This window comes from Tachypleus tridentatus, chromosome 6 (genome assembly GCF_004210375.1).
Source record: "Tachypleus tridentatus isolate NWPU-2018 chromosome 6, ASM421037v1, whole genome shotgun sequence".
In the NCBI taxonomy this organism is placed as follows: Eukaryota; Metazoa; Arthropoda; class Merostomata; order Xiphosura; family Limulidae; genus Tachypleus; species Tachypleus tridentatus.
This window is the reverse complement of record NC_134830.1, coordinates 5,167,682-5,187,635: the sequence shown is the minus strand read 5'-3', so window position 1 is coordinate 5,187,635 and position 19,954 is coordinate 5,167,682. Positions and strand designations below refer to the sequence as shown.

Sequence of the window (19,954 nt, the reverse complement as noted above, 5' to 3'; positions counted from 1 at the left end):
CTCGACATTGTTACGTTTCCAATGTTTTAGTACAATCTCCAACTCGACATTGTTACGTTTCCAATGTTTTAGTACAATCTCCAACTCGACATTGTTACGTTATCCAACGTTTTAGTACAATCTCCAACTCGACATTGTTACGTTTCCAATGTTTTAGTACAATCTCCAACTCGACATTGTTACGTTATCCAATGTTTTAGTACAATCTCCAACTCGACATTCTTACGTTATCCAATGTTTTAGTACAATCTCCAACTCGACATTGTTACGTTATCCAATGTTTTAGTACAATCTCCAACTCGACATTGTTACGTTATCTAATGTTTTAGTACAATATCCAACTCGACATTGTTACGTTATCCAACGTTTTAGTACAATCTCCAACTCGACATTGTTACGTTATCCAATGTTTTAGTACAATCTCCAACTCGACATTGTTACGTTTCCAATGTTTTAGTACAATCTCTAACTCGATATTGTTACGTTATCCAATGTTTTAGTACAATCTCCAACTCGACATTGTTACGTTATCCAATGTTTTAGTACAATCTCCAACTCGACATTGTTACGTTATCCAATGTTTTAGTACAATATCCAACTCGACATTGTTACGTTATCCAATGTTTTAGTACAATCTCCAACTCGACATTGTTACGTTATCCAATGTTTTAGTACAATCTACAACTCGACATTGTTACGTTATCCAATGTTTTAGCTCCAACTCGACATTGTTACGTTATCCAATGTTTTAGTACAATCTCCAACTCAACATTGTTACGTTATCCAATGTTTTAGTACAATCTTCAACTCGACATTGTTACGTTATCCAATGTTTTAGTACAATCTCCAACTCGACATTGTTACGTTATCCAATGTTTTAGTACAATCTACAACTCGACATTGTTACGTTATCTAATGTTTTAGTACAATCTCCAACTCGACATTGTTACGTTATCCAACGTCTTAGTACAATCTCCAACCCGACATTGTTACGTTATTCAATGTTTTAGTACAATCTCCAACTCGACATTGTTACGTTATCCAATGTTTTAGTACAATCTCCAACTCGACATTGTTACGTTTCCAATGTTTTAGTCCAATCTCCAACTCGACATTGTTACGTTATCCAATGTTTTAGTGCAATCTCCAACTCGACATTGTTACGTTATCCAATGTTTTAGTACAATCTCCAACTCGACATTGTTACGTTTCCAATGTTTTAGTACAATCTCCAACTCGACATTGTTACGTTATCTAATGTTTTAGTACAATCTCCAACTCGACATTGTTACGTTATCCAACGTTTTAGTACAATCTCCAACTCGACATTGTTACGTTATCCAATGTTTTAGTACAATCTCCAACTCGACATTGTTACGTTATCCAACGTTTTAGTACAATCTCCAACTCGACATTGTTACGTTATCCAATGTTTTAGTACAATCTCCAACTCGACATTGTTACGTTATCTAATGTTTTAGTACAATCTCCAACTCGACATTGTTACGTTATCCAATGTTTTAGTATAATCTACAACTCGACATTGTTACGTTATCCAATGTTTTAGTACAATCTCCAACTCGACATTGTTACGTTATCCAATGTTTTAGTACAATCTCCAACTCGACATTGTTACGTTATCCAATGTTTTAGTACAATCTCCAACTCGACATTGTTACGTTTCCAATGTTTTAGTACAATCTCCAACTCGACATTGTTACGTTATCTAATGTTTTAGTACAATCTCCAACTCGACATTGTTACGTTATCTAATGTTTTAGTACAATCTCCAACTCGACATTGTTACGTTATCCAACGTTTTAGTACAATCTCCAACTCGACATTGTTACGTTATCCAACGTTTTAGTACAATCTCCAACTCGACATTGTTACGTTATCCAATGTTTTAGTACAATCTCCAACTCGACATTGTTACGTTATCCAATGTTTTAGTACAATCTTCAACTCGACATTGTTACGTTATCCAATGTTTTAGTACAATCTCCAACTCGACATTGTTACGTTATCCAATGTTTTAGTACAATCTCCAACTCGAGATTGTTACGTTATCCAATGTTTTAGTACAATCTCCAACTCGACATTGTTACGTTATCCAATGTTTTAGTACAATCTCCAACTCGACATTGTTACGTTATCCAATGTTTTAGTACAATCTCCAACTCGACATTGTTACGTTATCCAATGTTTTAGTACAATCTCCAACTCGACATTGTTACGTTATCTAATGTTTTAGTACAATCTACAACTCGACATTGTTACGTTATCCAATGTTTTAGTACAATCTCCAACTCGACATTGTTACGTTATCCAATGTTTTAGTACAATCTCCAACTCGACATTGTTACGTTATCCAATGTTTTAGTACAATCTCCAACTCGACATTGTTACGTTATCCAATGTTTTAGTACAATCTCCAACTCGAGATTGTTACGTTATCCAATGTTTTAGTACAATCTCCAACTCGACATTGTTACGTTATCCAATGTTTTAGTACAATCTCCAACTCGACATTGTTACGTTATCCAATGTTTTAGTACAATCTACAACTCGACATTGTTACGTTATCTAATGTTTTAGTACAATCTACAACTCGACATTGTTACGTTATCCAATGTTTTAGTACAATCTCCAACTCGACATTGTTACGTTATCCAATGTTTTAGTACAATCTACAACTCGACATTGTTACGTTATCCAATGTTTTAGTACAATCTCCAACTCGAGATTGTTACGTTTCCAATGTTTTAGTACAATCTCCAACTCGATATTGTTACGTTATCCAATGTTTTAGTACAATCTCCAACTCGACATTGTTACGTTATCTAATGTTTTAGTACAATCTCCAACTCGACATTGTTACGTTATCCAACGTCTTAGTACAATCTCCAACTCGACATTGTTACGTTATCCAATGTTTTAGTACAATCTCCAACTCGACATTGTTACGTTATCCAATGTTTTAGTACAATCTCCAACTCGACATTGTTACGTTATCCAATGTTTTAGTACAATCTCCAACTCGACATTGTTACGTTATCCAATGTTTTAGTACAATCTCCAACTCGACATTGTTACGCTATCCAACGTTTTAGTACAATCTCCAACTCGACATTGTTACGTTATCCAACGTTTTAGTACAATCTCCAACTCGACATTGTTACGTTTCCAATGTTTTAGTACAATTTCCAACTCGACATTGTTACGTTATCCAATGTTTTAGTACAATCTCCAACTCGACATTGTTACGTTTCCAATGTTTTAGTACAATCTCCAACTCGACATTGTTACGTTATCCAATGTTTTAGTACAATCTCCAACTCGACATTGTTACGTTATCTAATGTTTTAGTACAATCTCCAACTCGACATTGTTACGTTATCCAACGTTTTAGTACAATCTCCAACTCGACATTGTTACGTTATCCAATGTTTTAGTACAATCTCCAACTCGACATTGTTACGTTATCTAATGTTTTAGTACAATCTCCAACTCGACATTGTTACGTTATCCAATGTTTTAGTATAATCTACAACTCGACATTGTTACGTTATCCAATGTTTTAGTACAATCTCCAACTCGACATTGTTACGTTATCCAATGTTTTAGTACAATCTCCAACTCGACATTGTTACGTTATCTAATGTTTTAGTACAATCTCCAACTCGATATTGTTACGTTATCCAATGTTTTAGTACAATCTCCAACTCGACATTGTTACGTTATCCAATGTTTTAGTACAATCTCCAACTCGACATTGTTACGTCAAATGAGTTATTTTAACAAGCGAAAAAGAGCTTTTCGTTAAAACTGTGGAAAAAAAAATATAATTGTATAATTCTGAAATTAAATATAAGTAAGTTGTAACAACGTTGGTTTTACCATATAACATCAGTAGTGTTTTTAAGCCTATAGATCTTCCTGAACAGCCCTTGCTGTTAGAATAGCGAAATGTTTGTTTGTTTTTAATTTCGCACAAAGCTACATGAAGGCTATCTGCGCTTGTCGTTCCTAATTTAGCAGTGTAAGACTAGAGGGAAGGCAGCTAGTCTTCACTACCAACCGCCAACTCTTGGGCTACTCTTTTACCAAAGAAGAGTTTTTTTTACCATTACACTATAACGCCCCCACAGCTGAAAAGGCGAGCATGTTTGGTGTAGCCCAAGAGTTTGCGGTGGGTGTTGATGACTAGCTGCTTTTTCTCTAGTCCTACACTGCTAAATTAGAGAGGGCTAGCGCAGATAGCTCTCGTGTAGCTTTGCGCTAAAGTCAAAACAAACGTAATCTTTAATGAGAGATTAGATTTTCAAAGTTATACATATATAACTATGGGACGTGATTTATGTTTGTTTTGTTTCAGGCAGATCTATATTTAACGAATTAAATGCGAATTTAAAAAGGCTTTCTTTCTTTTAACCGGCAATTTTGGTAAAACGAACTTCTCTAGTTTATGGCTCAGTTGATAAAATGTACACGCATTAGGAAATCAAGTTCTGAATAAAGACAAATTAATTATTAAATATTTTTAAGCAGTTTGTTCGTTCGTAGTTGAGCACAAAGCTAGAGAATGGCTATCTGTGTCCGGTTTCTAGCATTTTAGTTCACAGACATGGCACTGTGTGGCGTTTAAGAAGTTACAAACATTATGAGAATTTGTACGCAGTGTATTTAAAAATAAAAATAACTTTATATATACAAACTGTGTGCCTTCCGTCGAAATACTTTCTGGATTCCTTATTTGCTGTGTTAAAAAAAAACACCCTAAAATGAAATTTCACACAGCATCTAAATCACATAAAAAAGGTGTGACGAAGTGGTCAGTATTTGTATTGTATTGTAAATTAGTCCTCCCCTGGTGTGACAGCGGAAAGTTACAGACTTACAATGCTAAGATTCATGATTCGATTCTGTCCCGTGAACACAGCAGATAGCCGAATCTGGCTTTGCTCTAACACATCTGAAACGTTTTAAAGGTGAATTTTAAAGAAAAAACAAAACTTTGCTGTCAAAAGAACTACTCATACTGATTAATTTTGCAGGTTCACATTTTTTATAAAAAATATATGCTAATAAATGAAACGTAGAACTTGGTGCAGAAAGAGCCCTTTCCGAGCCGCAATCCGAACGTTTTAGTTTTTACGTTTGCCGCTAGGAAAAGTACTGTGACGTAATAGTTGCCAAACAAACCGCCAACGCCAGCGCGTTGAATGTAAATAAACATGGCCAGTGCATACAGAGAAACAGTGGCGGAGTCTGTTTTGACTTTGTGTTCTGAACAGTGTTGAGTAGCATCATATCAATTCAAACCTACTCTGAACGAACCTAGAACAGTTACTTTTGACACAGATCTGACAAGTTCTAGTGATGAGGACAGTTCCACGAGCGAAAGTGGCGAAACTGTGAGTTATACTGATAGTGCCCAGACCGGTTGCGAGACGTTCATACCTCCAGTGGAAGAATGGTAAGCCTAAGTCATGACAAGAAATATGGTCTGTATTATTTCATGTGTAATTTTAAGCATCTCCAAACTTGTCTGGTGTTTATAAATTATTGGTATCACAAACTTGGTTTTATTTGTTTATACTTTGCCGACTATGGTAACTAATACTCGGCTCTTCCACAGTCATTGTACCGGGTATTTATGACTCGTAACAAAATGAATTTCAATTATACGTCATAAGTCTGTCTATAAAATCAAACTAGATGTCGCAGTCTGAATAGTTAATTTATCTTGAAATGTTAAATTTGAAAAATGGAATTCTTCAAACTTTTCCATATTTAACAATGATATAAAAACACCTACAGAATGATCTACCAGCTTTTAAACTTGGATTTGTCCACTGTCTAGACTAGGAAATCAAGGTTTCACTGACTTTCAGGTGCCACAAATGCAAAAAAAGGTCATGAATGTGAAATGTGTATGTCTAGTTACATTCTTCAAAAACTTGTACTTTTTAAATTATTATATTATACCAGTTATTATTTATCGCTTTATACTGTACACATAACTTTAAGATTGTTCTTTTCGTGATGACAAGGGATGGCTTCAGAGGGGTGGAACCTGTACGATGCAGGCTGAGATCAGTCCTCAGCTCTACACGAGGAAAGATGGTAGGGACGATCCTGTCTACTGCCGACGATTTTTTCAGTCTCAACCTGCCTGGCTTGAAACCCACGGAATCCAAAACTGTGGGATCCGACACAAAACACGAGCGTTCAAAGTGATCTTGACAAAGCTTTGCTTGGTGTGAAGAAGTCCAGTTCTTCCTATTGACCATCCGCACCCACTGTCGCCATCTTGCCGGTTCCTTCTCCTTGCACGGAAACGAAAAGAAGCTTTTGCCCGATGCCGAACCGTTTTTACAACCATAAACAATGCAGTAAACCATGTTATCATAAAACAAGCATAAAGTAGCAATATCAAGACAAAAAATAGTTTCACAAAGTATGTAATTTGAAAAAAGCACCGATAGATTTACATAAAACACCAGCACTGAAAGGAACAAAACAACGAAGCTTGTTTGGCAACTATTACGTCATAGTTGTAAAACGTCACAGAAACAGCCGAACGACCGAGAGGAACATGAGTTCGAGGACCTGCTTATTTTGTTTCATTTTTTACTTAAAAACTAAAAATATGTTTAAAAATATGGCAACCAACCAAGAATTATACCTAACCAAAGTACAGTTTCTATGACAGTTATTAAATTTGTTGAAAATTCACCATTAAAGGGCTGAATCCATCTGATTTGTTTTATATTAAAGGCCAGAGAGGGCGGTGTCTTCTCAGAGTTTGCCAGGGAGGACAACGAAGAAAGTGCCTGTAGTATCCGCCACCATCAGTGAAAGAGGCAGTAGTGAAAGTTCTGGTTCTTTCTCCAATCCACACGACGCCCTTAGAAAAGCACTGGAGGCCATTACCACGGATGACTGGTAAGATCACTAAGTTCTGGTTCTCTCTCCAATCCACACGATGCCCTCGGAAAAGCACTGGAGGCTATTACCATGGATGACTGGTAAGATCACCAAGTTCTGGTTCTTTCTCCAATCCACACGACGCCCTTAGAAAAGCACTGGAGGCCATTACCATGGATGACTGGTAAGATCACTAAGTTCTGGTTCTTTCTCCAATCCACACGACGCCCTTAGAAAAGCACTGGAGGCCATTACCATGGATGACTGGTAAGATCACTAAGTTCTGGTTCTTTCTCCAATCCACACGACGCCCTCAGAAAAGTACTGGAGGCCATTACCATGGATGACTGGTAAGATCACTAAGTTCTGGTTCTTTCTCCAATCCACACGACGCCCTCAGAAAAGCACTGGAGGCCATTACCATAGATGACAGGTAAGACCACTAAGTACCACGTGTTAAGTTGTAATTATGATACACCATGTATTTGAATACGCAGCTTGTTGGTAAGTCTACGGATTATAACTAAAATTCGGGGTTCGACTCCCCGCGGTGTACAGAGTGTAGATAGCTTATTGTGACTTCATTTATTTTAAAGTTAGTAAAGTATGATATGAAATGGTTCAGTTTTTTTCAGAAGAAATAAAGCTACAGTAATTCTGAGTCAGATATATTAATTATTAATGATTAATATGTGCGTGTGTTTCTTGAATTCTTAGAAACCTTTGAAATATATAAAGTGAATATTACTGATGTTGTGGGAACTGTCTAGAAAAAAAAAACATTACACTATGTAACACAAATTTTGTTCCTGGATAGTATGTGTTATTTTCTAATTACTTATGTTGTAAAAGTACAGAAAGTGGTCATTATTCCCATCAAACTTTGCTTTTGTGACCTGGACAATGAAATTTAGATATTAATCTATTTTCTATGTAAAAACGGGCAAATTTGCACATTTACATTTACCTAAGGTCTGAATAAAACAACATATGAATCAAGATTTACATGAATTTGCACTAAAGTTATATAAAAATGTTTAGAAGTGAGTAGTTTTTCGAGATTTGCGACTTAATGTAAATCACTTTCACGTATCAGCCCCCAAATATAATCTCCCATCATGTTTTCGTTATGCGCTCCCAAGTCACAAAAGCAAAGTTTGAAGAGAAAAATAGGTCTTTTCCATTTACTTTAGAGATAAGCAATTGGGAAATAACACTTTCTGTCCAGGAACAAGAAAAGGTAAAAATGTTGTTACATAGTGTTATTGTATTTCAGATTTCAAGTGCCTTACCATTTAAAGTACAAAACACTCCTAAGTGTCTTTTCGTCTGATTTGAACAGGTTACAAAAGGTTCACGCTATAAACGACTTTAGTAGGTTCACTAAGTACCACCCTCAAGTCTTACAGCCAGAGCTGCATTCTGTTGTGACAGCTCTGTTACCGGAAGTTCGCAACTTGCGGTCCACTGTTTCCCGGGCGGCAATCACTACACTTGGTGAACTTTTCCAGACATTCACTCGCCATATGGAGACAGTAAGCATATTTTTTTCTGTAATAATAGCATCGACTTAATATATAGGTTTATTACAGATTATAAATTAACTTAACCTGCAGAGTTGAACTAACATGGTGTTGGTTTCGATAAGACCGGAACCCGGCATGGCCAGGTGGTTATGACGCTCGATTCACAATCTGAGGGTCGCGGGTTTAAATCCCCGTCTCACCAAACATGCTCACCCTTTCAGCCGTGGGGGCGTTAAAAAGTGAAGCTGAATCCCAATATTTGTTGGTACAATAGTAGCCCAAGAGTCGGCAGTGGGTAGTGATGACTAGCTGCCTTCCCTCTAGCCTTACGCTACTAAAGTTAACCCTTGCGTAGCTTTGCGTGAAATTCAAAAACAAACAGTCCAAGTTTCAAGTGTGTGTGCTTGCAGAAGTTTGTGGCATGGAGCCCATAAGATGTTTACAATAAAAGTGTCAATGTAGACCAAGCTATGACTGAAGTAAGGAGAGAAAGGAATCTAGACGTGAAACAGTTTAAAGAAAACTTACACAACATGTATCTCAGAACAGCTGTTATGGGTATTATTGATAAGGACAGAACAACGTTTCGCCCTTCCTAGGTCATCTTCAGGTTAAAAAAAAGAGAGAATTTGAATGTGACCGTTGACGGACACGTCTTAGGGACGAGAGTATAAACGGGTGTGGGATTGTAGGGGGCGCTGCAGGTGGATGTTAAGTTATTAATTGGCATAGGTATAAAGATGTTCCTTTATATTGGTTTAATTTTAGTTTTAGTTGCTGTATAAGTAGGGCTTCTTTGACTTTGTGTTTGTTTCCCTACTCAGTATATGGGAGCTTTTTTATCTTTATGTTGTGTTTGTTTCATTTGCAGTGTTCGAAAACGTGTGAAGGTGTTTTTGTTCTTTGTTTAATTGTTTTTATTGTTGTTCTCTGAAACTGGATTCCATTTTTCTGCTTGTTTTTCCAATGCAGAAGTCGTGGCAGTTGTTGCATTGTGTTTAATATATAATGTTACTGTTATGTTTGTCAGTGTAGTTTTTACATAGTATGGACTTCAGTTTTTCTCTCCTTATTAATAAAAGTGTTAATACCCATAACAGCCGTTCTGAGATACATTTTTATTTCAAGTGGGTATCTCACCAACAAGAAACACACACATCTTTTGTCTTTTAGTGATTTTATTGAGGCGTTACTGCCGACCAAAAATGCAGCTCTCCAGCGGCATAGCGGTATGTCTGTGGACTTACAACGCTAGAAGCCGATTTTCGACACTCGTGGTGGGCAGAACACAGATGGTCCATTGTGTATCCTTATGCTTTACTTCGAACAGATAAACAAAAATGTAGCTCTCCAGTGGCATAGCGGTATGTCTGTGGACTTACAACGCTAGAAGCCGGTTTTCGACACTCGTGGTGGGCAGAACACAGATGGTCCATTGTGTATCCTTATGGTTTACTTCGAACAGATAAACAAAAATGTACCTCTCCAGTGACATAGCGGTATGTCTGTGGACTTTCGGTTTTCGACACTCGTGGTGGGCAGAACACAGATAGTCCATTGTGTATCCTTGACTTCGAACAGACAAACAAATGTGCAGTTCCATATAGGAAGATCGTAAACTATCGCGACTTTTCGGGCACCGAAGTAGACATTATTGATCATTCTGTCTTAAACACCAATACAATGCACGCTTACTCATAATAATGACCCCATCTTGGCTCTCTAGTGGTAAGCATGAGGTAAGTAGTTTGTTTAGAGAGTATATAAAAATCATAAAACTAACCCTAAACTTATTTCTTTGTATTTATAGGTAATTGTTTTTCAGCGTCTTGGAGTAAGTTTTAAATACAGTTGTTTAACGTTATTTAAATACAGTTGTTTAGCGTTATTTAAATACAGTTGTTTCGAAACATGAATTATTATAAAATATCGCTTAATTATTTCTAAAGTTGATTCGCTAAAGAAAATTGTTATCACAATTTTCTTCATTTTCCTGGTGAGTTAAAAACAAACCCCTTGGAAGGAAACTATTTTCATTTGATCAGAAATTACAATTCGGCCCTCGAAATCTGAGGGTCACGCTTCGAATCCCCATCACACCAGATATGCTCTCCTTTCTAGACGTGGAGGCGTTATAATGTTACAGTCAATCCCATTATTCGCTGGTAAAAGAGTAGTCCAGTAGTTAGCTGTGGGTAGTGATGACTAGCTGACTTTACTCTAATCTTACACTGCTAAATATTCCCTGCAGGTACAGCGGTAAGTCTACGGATTTACAACACTAAAATCAGGAGTTCGATTCCACTCGGTGGACTCAGCAGATAGCCCGATATGGCCTTGCTATAAGTAAAAAACACACACACACCATACACTGCTAAATTAGGAACGGCTAGTGCAGATATCCCTGATGTAGCTATATGCGAAATTCAAAACAAACTGAAATTAATATTGAATCCCTAGTCCTAAAACACTTCCCCTTCCTGAATCATAACAGAACTGACGACACTGGTTTTATTACATGCCCCCCACAATAAGTATGATTGAGAAAGTCTCGAACATAAACTTATATTTAAACTATAGTTTCTTGTACCAAGCTGAATTAACGATTTTATTTTAATTGGTTACACTTTCTGTCTGTATCTTTTTGCCACCACTCCTGTTAACATGACACCGTCTACAAGTTCCCCGCTAGTACAACGGTAAGTCTACGGATTTGCAACGCTACAATCAGGGATTCGATTCCCCTCGATGGACTCAGCAGAAAGCCCGATGTGGCTTTACTAGATGAAAACACACGCATACACCCGCCTACACGAGTTTAGCCCGATGTGGCTTTGCAACACATACACCCGTCTACACGAGTTTAGCCCGATGTGGCTTTGCTGCACATACACCCGTCTACACGAGTTTAGCCCGATGTGGCTTTGCTGCACATACACCCGTCTGCATGTGTTTCTCTGATTGTTATTACTATTAAACTGCCAGTTTATCGTATTTTTAGTTTATTATTATTGTTTTTATAAAATACTATTACTATCACTTTAATATGTTTGGTTTGTGTTTTCAGTTGTTTATAAAACGACTTCAACAATGGTTCTTATACCAATGTGTTTTTTTTGTTTTGTGCCACGGCTTGAAACTACCTGACGAAGGGTTTTTGTCCGAAACGTTTCAAACTAATATAAAGTTTTTGTCATGACGAGTGTTTTCACTTAATTGGAACCTTGTTTTCATCAGTTTTCTACGTCTTGCGGTCTTTTCTGCTGTGTGGTCTTCTAAACTAAACTAACCTCTCCCATTTTAAATGGCCTTTTAAACTTCTGACAGTAATTGAAGTTTTCACACTATAGATACAAACTTTAAATGGATGAAACTAAAGTATTCAAATAAGAACGTCATTTTTCTAACGTTTTGCTAACTCTTTCGTATTGACACATAATCAAAATTTCGGTAACAGGACCCTTCCACGAGGATTCTGTAGTCGAAAGGTCGTATTGTTTACAGTGAAATTCCTGGCTTAGTGACAGAGTTAAAAAGTTTTATCTGGACACTGTTATTTCTTCACAGGACTTAGACGTCATCACCAAGACACTTCTTAACAAGTCTGCAGAAAACGTGGGTTTTATTCGTGAAGACATTGACCGAACTTTGAAATACCTGGTGGAGGATGTGTCTACACAGAAGGCTGCCTTAGCTCTTGTAGAAGGAGGAGCCAGGTTAGGTTTTGTAACTGTAACCAGTGATGTCACATAAAACTATAGTCATTGGTGATACCAATAACTATAGACATTAAGGGTATAAATAACCATAGTCATTAGTGATACCAATAACTATAGACATTAAAAGTATAAATAACCATAGCCATTAGTGATACCAATAACCTTAGACATTAAAGGTATAAATAACCATAGTCATTAGTGATACCAATAACTACAGACATTAAAGGTATAAATAACCATGTCATTAGTGATACCAATAACTATAGCCATTAAAGGTATAAATAACCATAGTCATTAGTGATACCAATAACTATAGACATTAAAGGTATAAATAACCAAGTCATTAGTGATACAAATAACTATAGACATTAAAGGTATAAATAACCATAGTCATTAGTGATACCAATAACTATAGCCATTAAATGTATAAATAAACATAGTCATTAGTGATACCAATAACTACAGACATTAAAGGTATAAATAACCATAGTCATTAGTGATACCAATAACTATAGACATTAAAGGTATAAATAACCATGTCATTAGTGATACCAATAACTATAGACATTAAATGTATAAATAACCATAGTCATTAGTGATACCAATAACTATAGCCATTAGTGTGAAAAAAACAACCACAGCCATTAGTGTTAAAAAACAACCATAGCCATTAGTGTTAATAAACAACCATAGCCATTAGTGTTAAAAAAACAACCACAGCCATTAGTGTTAAAAACAACCACAGCATTAGTGTTAAAAAACAACATAGCCATTAGTGTTTAAAATAACCATAGCCCTTAGTGTTAAAAAACAACCACAGCCATTAGTGTTAAAAAACAACCATAGCCATTAGTGTTAATAAACAACCACATCCATTACTGTTAAAAAGCAACCATAGCCATTAGTGTTAAAAACAACCATAGCCATTAGTCTTGAAAACAAGCACAGCCATTAGTGCTAAAAACAACCATAGCCGTTAGTGTTAAAAAAACAACCACAGCCATTAGTGTTACAAACAATCAGAGCCATTAGTGTTAAAAAACAACTTGGTAACTGTAGTTATTACTAGATTGGTTTATATTTATATCCAAGTAATTAGCTTGTACTGATTGGAAGTTAATAGAAACAAAGAATAATTAATATTACAAATATATTATATTCAGTTACAGTATTAATAGTAACATGTCATAATAATGTGATAAACTACACAGGAACATATTTGTTCTCACCCAAATTTCATTTTTTGCTACATAATTATCACGAAGTTAGTTTTTTAGGATACTAGTTTAACTATATCAGAAACCATATTTACTGGATCTGTACAGCCATAGAAACGCTGCTGTTCGACGGACAGCAGCTGAGTTCCTGTCCATGACAGTAGAGAAAATGGGTCCATCCAGATGCCTTACTGGTTGTAAGGAGACCGCCGAGAAAATTTTACCGGCCACTGCCCAGTTTGTGATGGACGGTTCACCATTGGCCAGGTATATAAACTGTTCTCTTGTACCTCAACCTTTTGTAGAGAAAAACAAAAGTTTTTTCAAGACTCGGGTTGTGTATTTTAACTTCTTCAGTTTTCTAGTTTCCATTATTACTATCGTATTTGTAATTTTTGTTGTGTTCGTCTTCCTATCTAACAAACAGTTTGTTACTTTATTACTATGAGCTACCACGGCTATGTTCTTAGAAGGTATCAAACTGGGCCTGGCATGGTCTAGCGCGTTAAGGCGTGCGCTTCGTAATCTGAGGGTCGCGGGTTCGCGCCCGAGTCGCGCCAAACATGCTCGCCCTCCCAGCCGTGGGGGCGTTATAATGTTACGGTCAATCCCACTTTTCGTTGGTAAAAGAGTAGCCCAAGAGTTGGCGGTGGGTGGTGATGACTAGCTGCCTTTCCTCTAGTCTTACACTGCTAAATTAGGGACGGCTAGCACAGATAGCCCTCGAGTAGCTTTGTGCGAAATTCCAAAACAAACAAACAAGGTATCAAACTTTAAATTTGGCGCTTCAAGTTCTCTAGCTTATAGGAAGGACCAATGGACAAACAAACTGATTATAGTACTTGCTCGCATGTCACGTGGAGTATAAGAAATTCTATCTATAACTTAATATGGATTTACTCTTGTATTCAAACACTAAATATGCGTAAATATTGTTGTTTTAAGGTCTTATAGGCAAAGAATACTGTGTATATATTTATATGTATTCTACTGTTTTCAGGTATTATGGACGAACAATATTTTGTACACTAATGAAACATCCGGACTTTGAGAAGCTGTTGCAGAAATATGTTAGTTCTAGCACAATTCGCAACATCAGTAATATACTGGACTCCATTAGGAAGAAGGTATTAAACTGTGATATTTTATTAAAGGTCAGCCTCATAATAACATAAAGCATTTTTATTGATTGTTTCTTAATTTTTGGTCATTTGTAACTGGCCCACCTTTTATCCAAGTGCTTTTTACGTCATACATTGAGGTTGGTTTTTTTAATGATTTTGCATGCTGACTATATGACCTGTGTTTTTACTTACGATAAAACGCCTGCTAACCAGTTACTTTGTGATTTTCAGGGTGTTGGCGAAAGGCCTAAGGATGGCATATCAGCAAAACCGAAATCGTTTAGGAGTCACTCAGTGAAAACAAAGCCAACTTGAAACGATGCAAACTACCTGGATGTTAGGGTTAAAGTAAAACAACGCTTCCTAAGAAGTAACTTTGACGAAATAATAATTTTTATTTGATGTTTTCAACCAAAAGCTGTTACCATATTTGGTAAATTCACATGTTTGTTCCTATTTTTTATTAGAAATATCTTACGTTGCGAATAATATTTGAAAATCAACTAAATTTTTTTTTTAATGTTAAATTTGTTCTTCCTTTAAAATGGGCAATCGAACGAGGAAGGCTTAAGTTACTATTGTTAGGCCGTTAATTCAAATTGACTCTCGGACATTGTCTATCCTATCAAATTTAAGTTACCGTTTTAGTGCTACGTGCAATAAGAAAACCAGTTACTATGTAAATTTTTAAAATGGCCTTATTATTCAACGACCAAACGCTGCCTTAAATATAACAAGAGAAACCATTATTCAATTAGCGTTATAAATTTATAAGAAATGATTGAATGCGTTTAAACATCTTTAAACGATGTTTTTTCAAATAAAATGAAATGTTTTTGTCAAAGGAATCTTCCATAGACTTCAATTAACATTCCTAAAATGTAGAAGTTATGCGTACGTACTTAGGCCTAAATGTTGATCTTCTGGGACCATGACGAGTACTGGCTGCATTCTTTTAGCTAGTTTAATGACCAGAAAAATGGAGTAATAAAGTTAAATAAATAACGTTTTTGTCCAAAAGCTATTGCACTGTAGTAATAAGCATAATTGTTGAAATAATACGTTTTATTCAATTAGTATTAATAATTTAATTACGCAATAACGTGTTGTTTATTAAATACAGTGGTTTTGTGAAAATAATATGTTTTAAAGGAATAAAACTGAAGTCAAAATACACTTTAAACATTATTACAAGTGAAAACTGAAACATACGTAATTAAATAGAGTGAGATAAAACTGTTGAACATGTTGAAAGATGGACGATATTATAGTTAAATATTTTTTTAAACATGGATAAATCATCAAGAAATTGAAAATTCAACCTATGAAATAATGTTTTCTCCCATTTTGTTTTTGTTTACTAAATACTGAGTATTTGTCCACTGACGGCATTATACTAAACTGTTTGTTTATGTCCCCTAGATTCTCACTTACTTATTAGATTTGAACAAAATTATTTGATTTTTCAAACGAATTACAAATATACTTACGATCATATGTGTAAGTACACGGCCTAACGAGTAGTGTGCAGGACAGTGAATCCAAGGTCCATGGCTCGCCTTCCATTGCTGTAAAATCACGCTCTATACTTTGTGGCCGTAGGTGCGTTATAAGAAGGACAGTCAAATTCAACTATTTTGTTATAGTAGCTACAATGTAAAGTGTATCATATCAAAAGAAAGAGACATGGCTATTCGTTATGTTGCTTTATGCGAATTTCCATAAAAAACATAAAATAAATTGTGTGGAAACACAAACTAACTCTCAATTATAATTACAGGAGATGTAATAAAAAATATCGGTTTAATCCGTAATATTTATTTTATTGGAAAACTAAGGTTATTCCTTTGAATATTACTTTGTGTGTTACAGTTCAGGTTATGATATTCTGGTACAGCGTTTTCAACTGTATTTACACCAAAGTTAATAAGGCATCAATCCTCACTTTTCAACAGCTGTTTAAGGAGGGTAACCACTCAGGAACAGCCTACCACCCATCATCAACAGTAATGGATTCACTGACATCAGTATAACGCACTGAAAGCTTAAAGTGTGTCGAATATTTTATGATGTCACAGAAAATATGTGAAACACACCTTTCAAAGAAACCACTTGGAACACATATGACAAAGAATGTGTGAAGAAACCTAAATCATTAACACGTGAAAATGAGTTAATTTTTAGTGAATTTTCGTAACATAACCCATATTGAAAACAGTTAATAAGTCGTTCTAACATTCATCACATAACCTGTCATAAAAACAGTTAACAAGTCGTTCTAACATTCATCACATAACCTGTCATAAAAACAGTTAACAAGTCATTCTAACATTCATCACGTAACCTGTCATAAAAACAGTTAACAAGTCATTCTAACATTCATCACATAACCTGTCATAAAAACAGTTAACAAGTCGTTCTAACATTAACAAACCTGTCATTCTAACATTCATAACATAACCTGTCATTAAAACAGATAACAAGTCGTTCTAACATTCATAACATAACCTGTCATAAAAACAGATAACAAGTCGTTCTAACATTCATAACATAACCTGTCATAAAAACAGTTAACAAGTCGTTCTAACATTCATCACATAACCTGTCATAAAAACAGTTAACAAGTCATTCTAACATTCATCACGTAACCTGTCATAAAAACAGTTAACAAGTCATTCTAACATTCATCGCATAACCTGTCATAAAAACAGTTAACAAGTCGTTCTAACATTCATCACATAACCTGTCATAAAAACAGTTAACAAGTCATTCTAACATTCATAACATAACCTGTCATTAAAACAGATAACAAGTCGTTCTAACATTCATAACATAACCTGTCATAAAAACAGATAACAAGTCGTTCTAACATTCATAACATAACCTGTCATAAAAAGTTAACAAGTCGTTCTAACAGAAGGTTTTATGTTGGAATACTTAATATTTTTTGATAAACGTATAATTATTTACACTTTAGAAGTTCGTATATTAATCTGAAAATGATTCGTCAAATGAAGTAAAAACAAGTTACTTTATAAACCTGTAAAAAACAAGAAACAAACAAACTATATTTAAATTATCTTTTCTTGCTAGAAAGTTTTTGAGACAAACACTTTATAAATTACACTTTATTCAGTTTTTTTAACCATTCAGTAAATGAAGTATTTATCATTAGAGTTACTCAGCATATTTTGAAAAGTGTAATATTATTGTTATCTACTCCTGTTTTTCAATAATAAAACATGTATGAGTGATATACTGTTTTTTTAAGAAGTCTGTGATTGTGAAATAACCGTACATACTTTTCAGTGATATATATTTATTCTTGGTTGAACTATACATGTTCTATTTTTTTAGATAATTTATGAATGTTATTAGTAAAGTCATCCTTTGAAAGAAAATTCTTAAATAACAAAATGCATTCGAATTTTATGCAGAACCGTGTGCTATTAAATGAGAACTTTCATTTCACTTTATTGTTGTTTTGAATTAAGCACAAAGCTACACAATGGGCTATCTGTGCTCAGCGGTATGTCTGTGGACTTACAACGCTAAAATCCGGGTTTCGATACCCGTGGTGGACAGAGCACAGATAGTCCATTGTGTAGCTTTGTGCTTAATTCAAAATTAATTAATTCTAATTCTGAGGCTTAGTGCTGAGAAGTTATAACGCTAAAACTTGGGTTTTGATACCCGCTTCATGTGTTACTGAACGTGCTACTTATTAATATTCTAGCGGAGAAAAATAATTATTTGTGTAGCAAATAAGTAAAACAAAATGCTTACCTCTAACACCATATTATTGCTTGACTAACCAAGCTGGAACCAACAAGCTGTTGGTTGTTGTTATACATACCTGTGCTCTGCCTATCTCGCATATCGAAACCCTAGTTTAGTGTTATAAGCCCTCAGACGTGAAAAGAAACTTGTAAATATTTATCAAAATTATATTAAGTTTAAAAGTGTATATGTGTGTGTGAACAGTAAATGTGGAACGCCTTGAACATGAAAACTCACATTTGTTTATAATTGGAAGTTAATTGCTTTTATTATGATGTTATTTCACTCGTAAGGCTTGCTAACTACAATTAAATGTAATTGACAGTGTATGCCCAGCTTTGTGAACTCTTGCTCCGAGCAACTGTCTCTTACTAGTTTACAGTTTAGTATCCCACATTATAATCTGTACCTAAACTTTATCTGTAAGTTGTTGTTGTTTTTCAAATAATAACCAAATCTCGAATAATAATATTGAGTTGCGCCCTCTTATGGTGGAAAAAAATTATATCTCTTAGGGAAAATGTCAAGAGATAGACATAAATCCGTCAGTACGGATATATTTTGCAAGATTTACAACTTCTCTCAGAAGATGTTGCTTTTCTCAATACTGTCGAGGTCATGTTTAAGTACAGAAAACGTAGAAATAAAACCCAATCTGCTATTACTGTGATAGCAGTCTGCGATATGAGATACTGCAGTTGTTGTTTTGTGAATAAACGATGAGACATCAATACAATGCTGTATTTAGAAGAAAAAAAAATATATGAGATCTCTCAATAAAGTTATTGTTTATAGAAATAAACTTTGTAGTGTACATAAATGTTCTTATATGACACACTGTCTCTTATAATACAAACATAATACATCTATGATACAGACAGAGGTAACGTATTCAGTTCTTGTATAACAAATATTATTAAGGTATTCAGATCTATAATACAGATACTAATAATATATTAAACTCTTCAATAATACAGATACCAGTAATGTATTCAAATCTTTAATAATACAGATACCAGTATTGTATTCAAATCTTTAATAATACAGATACCAGTAATGTATTAAAATCTTTAATAACACAGATACCAGTAATGTATTAAAATCTTTAATAATACAGATACCAGTAATGTATTAAAATCTTTAATAATACAGATACCAGTAATGTATTAAAATCTCTTATAATACAAACATAATACATCTATGATATAGACATAGGTAACGTATTCAGTTCTTGTAGAACACAAATATTATTAAGGTATTCAGATCTATAATACAGATACTAATAATATATTAAACTCTTCAATAATACAGATACCAGTAATGTATTCAAATCTTTAATAATACAGATACCAGTAACGTATTCAAATGTTCTATGATACTGACACTAGTAAGGTATTAGAATCTGCTATAATACAGATAGTAGTAAGGTATTCAAATGTTCTATGATACTGACACTAGTAAGGTATTAGAATCTGCTATAATACAGATAGTAGTAAGGTATTCAAATGTTCAATAATAGATAAATCAGTAATGTATTCAAATCTTCAATAATACAGATACTAGTAATGTGTTCAAATATTCAATAATAGAAATACTACTTTTAGGGCTTAAAAATCTATATACTGTGTTTTTATGCCCGTGGAGGACAATATATA

General features: G+C 34.8%; 1 protein-coding gene across 2 annotated transcripts in view; it reads left to right on the top strand.

The window, feature by feature from the left end:
* Positions 1-15,539, top strand: part of LOC143251873 (uncharacterized) — a 72,873-nt gene extending 57,334 nt beyond the window's left edge. For both annotated transcript variants that reach the window (XM_076503181.1, XM_076503182.1), the window contains 6 exons: positions 6,784-6,951; positions 8,276-8,468; positions 12,027-12,175; positions 13,504-13,662; positions 14,396-14,522; positions 14,751-15,539. In XM_076503181.1, coding sequence (XP_076359296.1) covers positions 6,784-6,951; positions 8,276-8,468; positions 12,027-12,175; positions 13,504-13,662; positions 14,396-14,522; positions 14,751-14,834 — 880 coding nt within the window. In that variant the 3' untranslated portion in view covers positions 14,835-15,539. The remainder of the gene's footprint in view (positions 1-6,783; positions 6,952-8,275; positions 8,469-12,026; positions 12,176-13,503; positions 13,663-14,395; positions 14,523-14,750) is intronic.
* Positions 15,540-19,954: the final 4,415 nt, after the last annotated feature.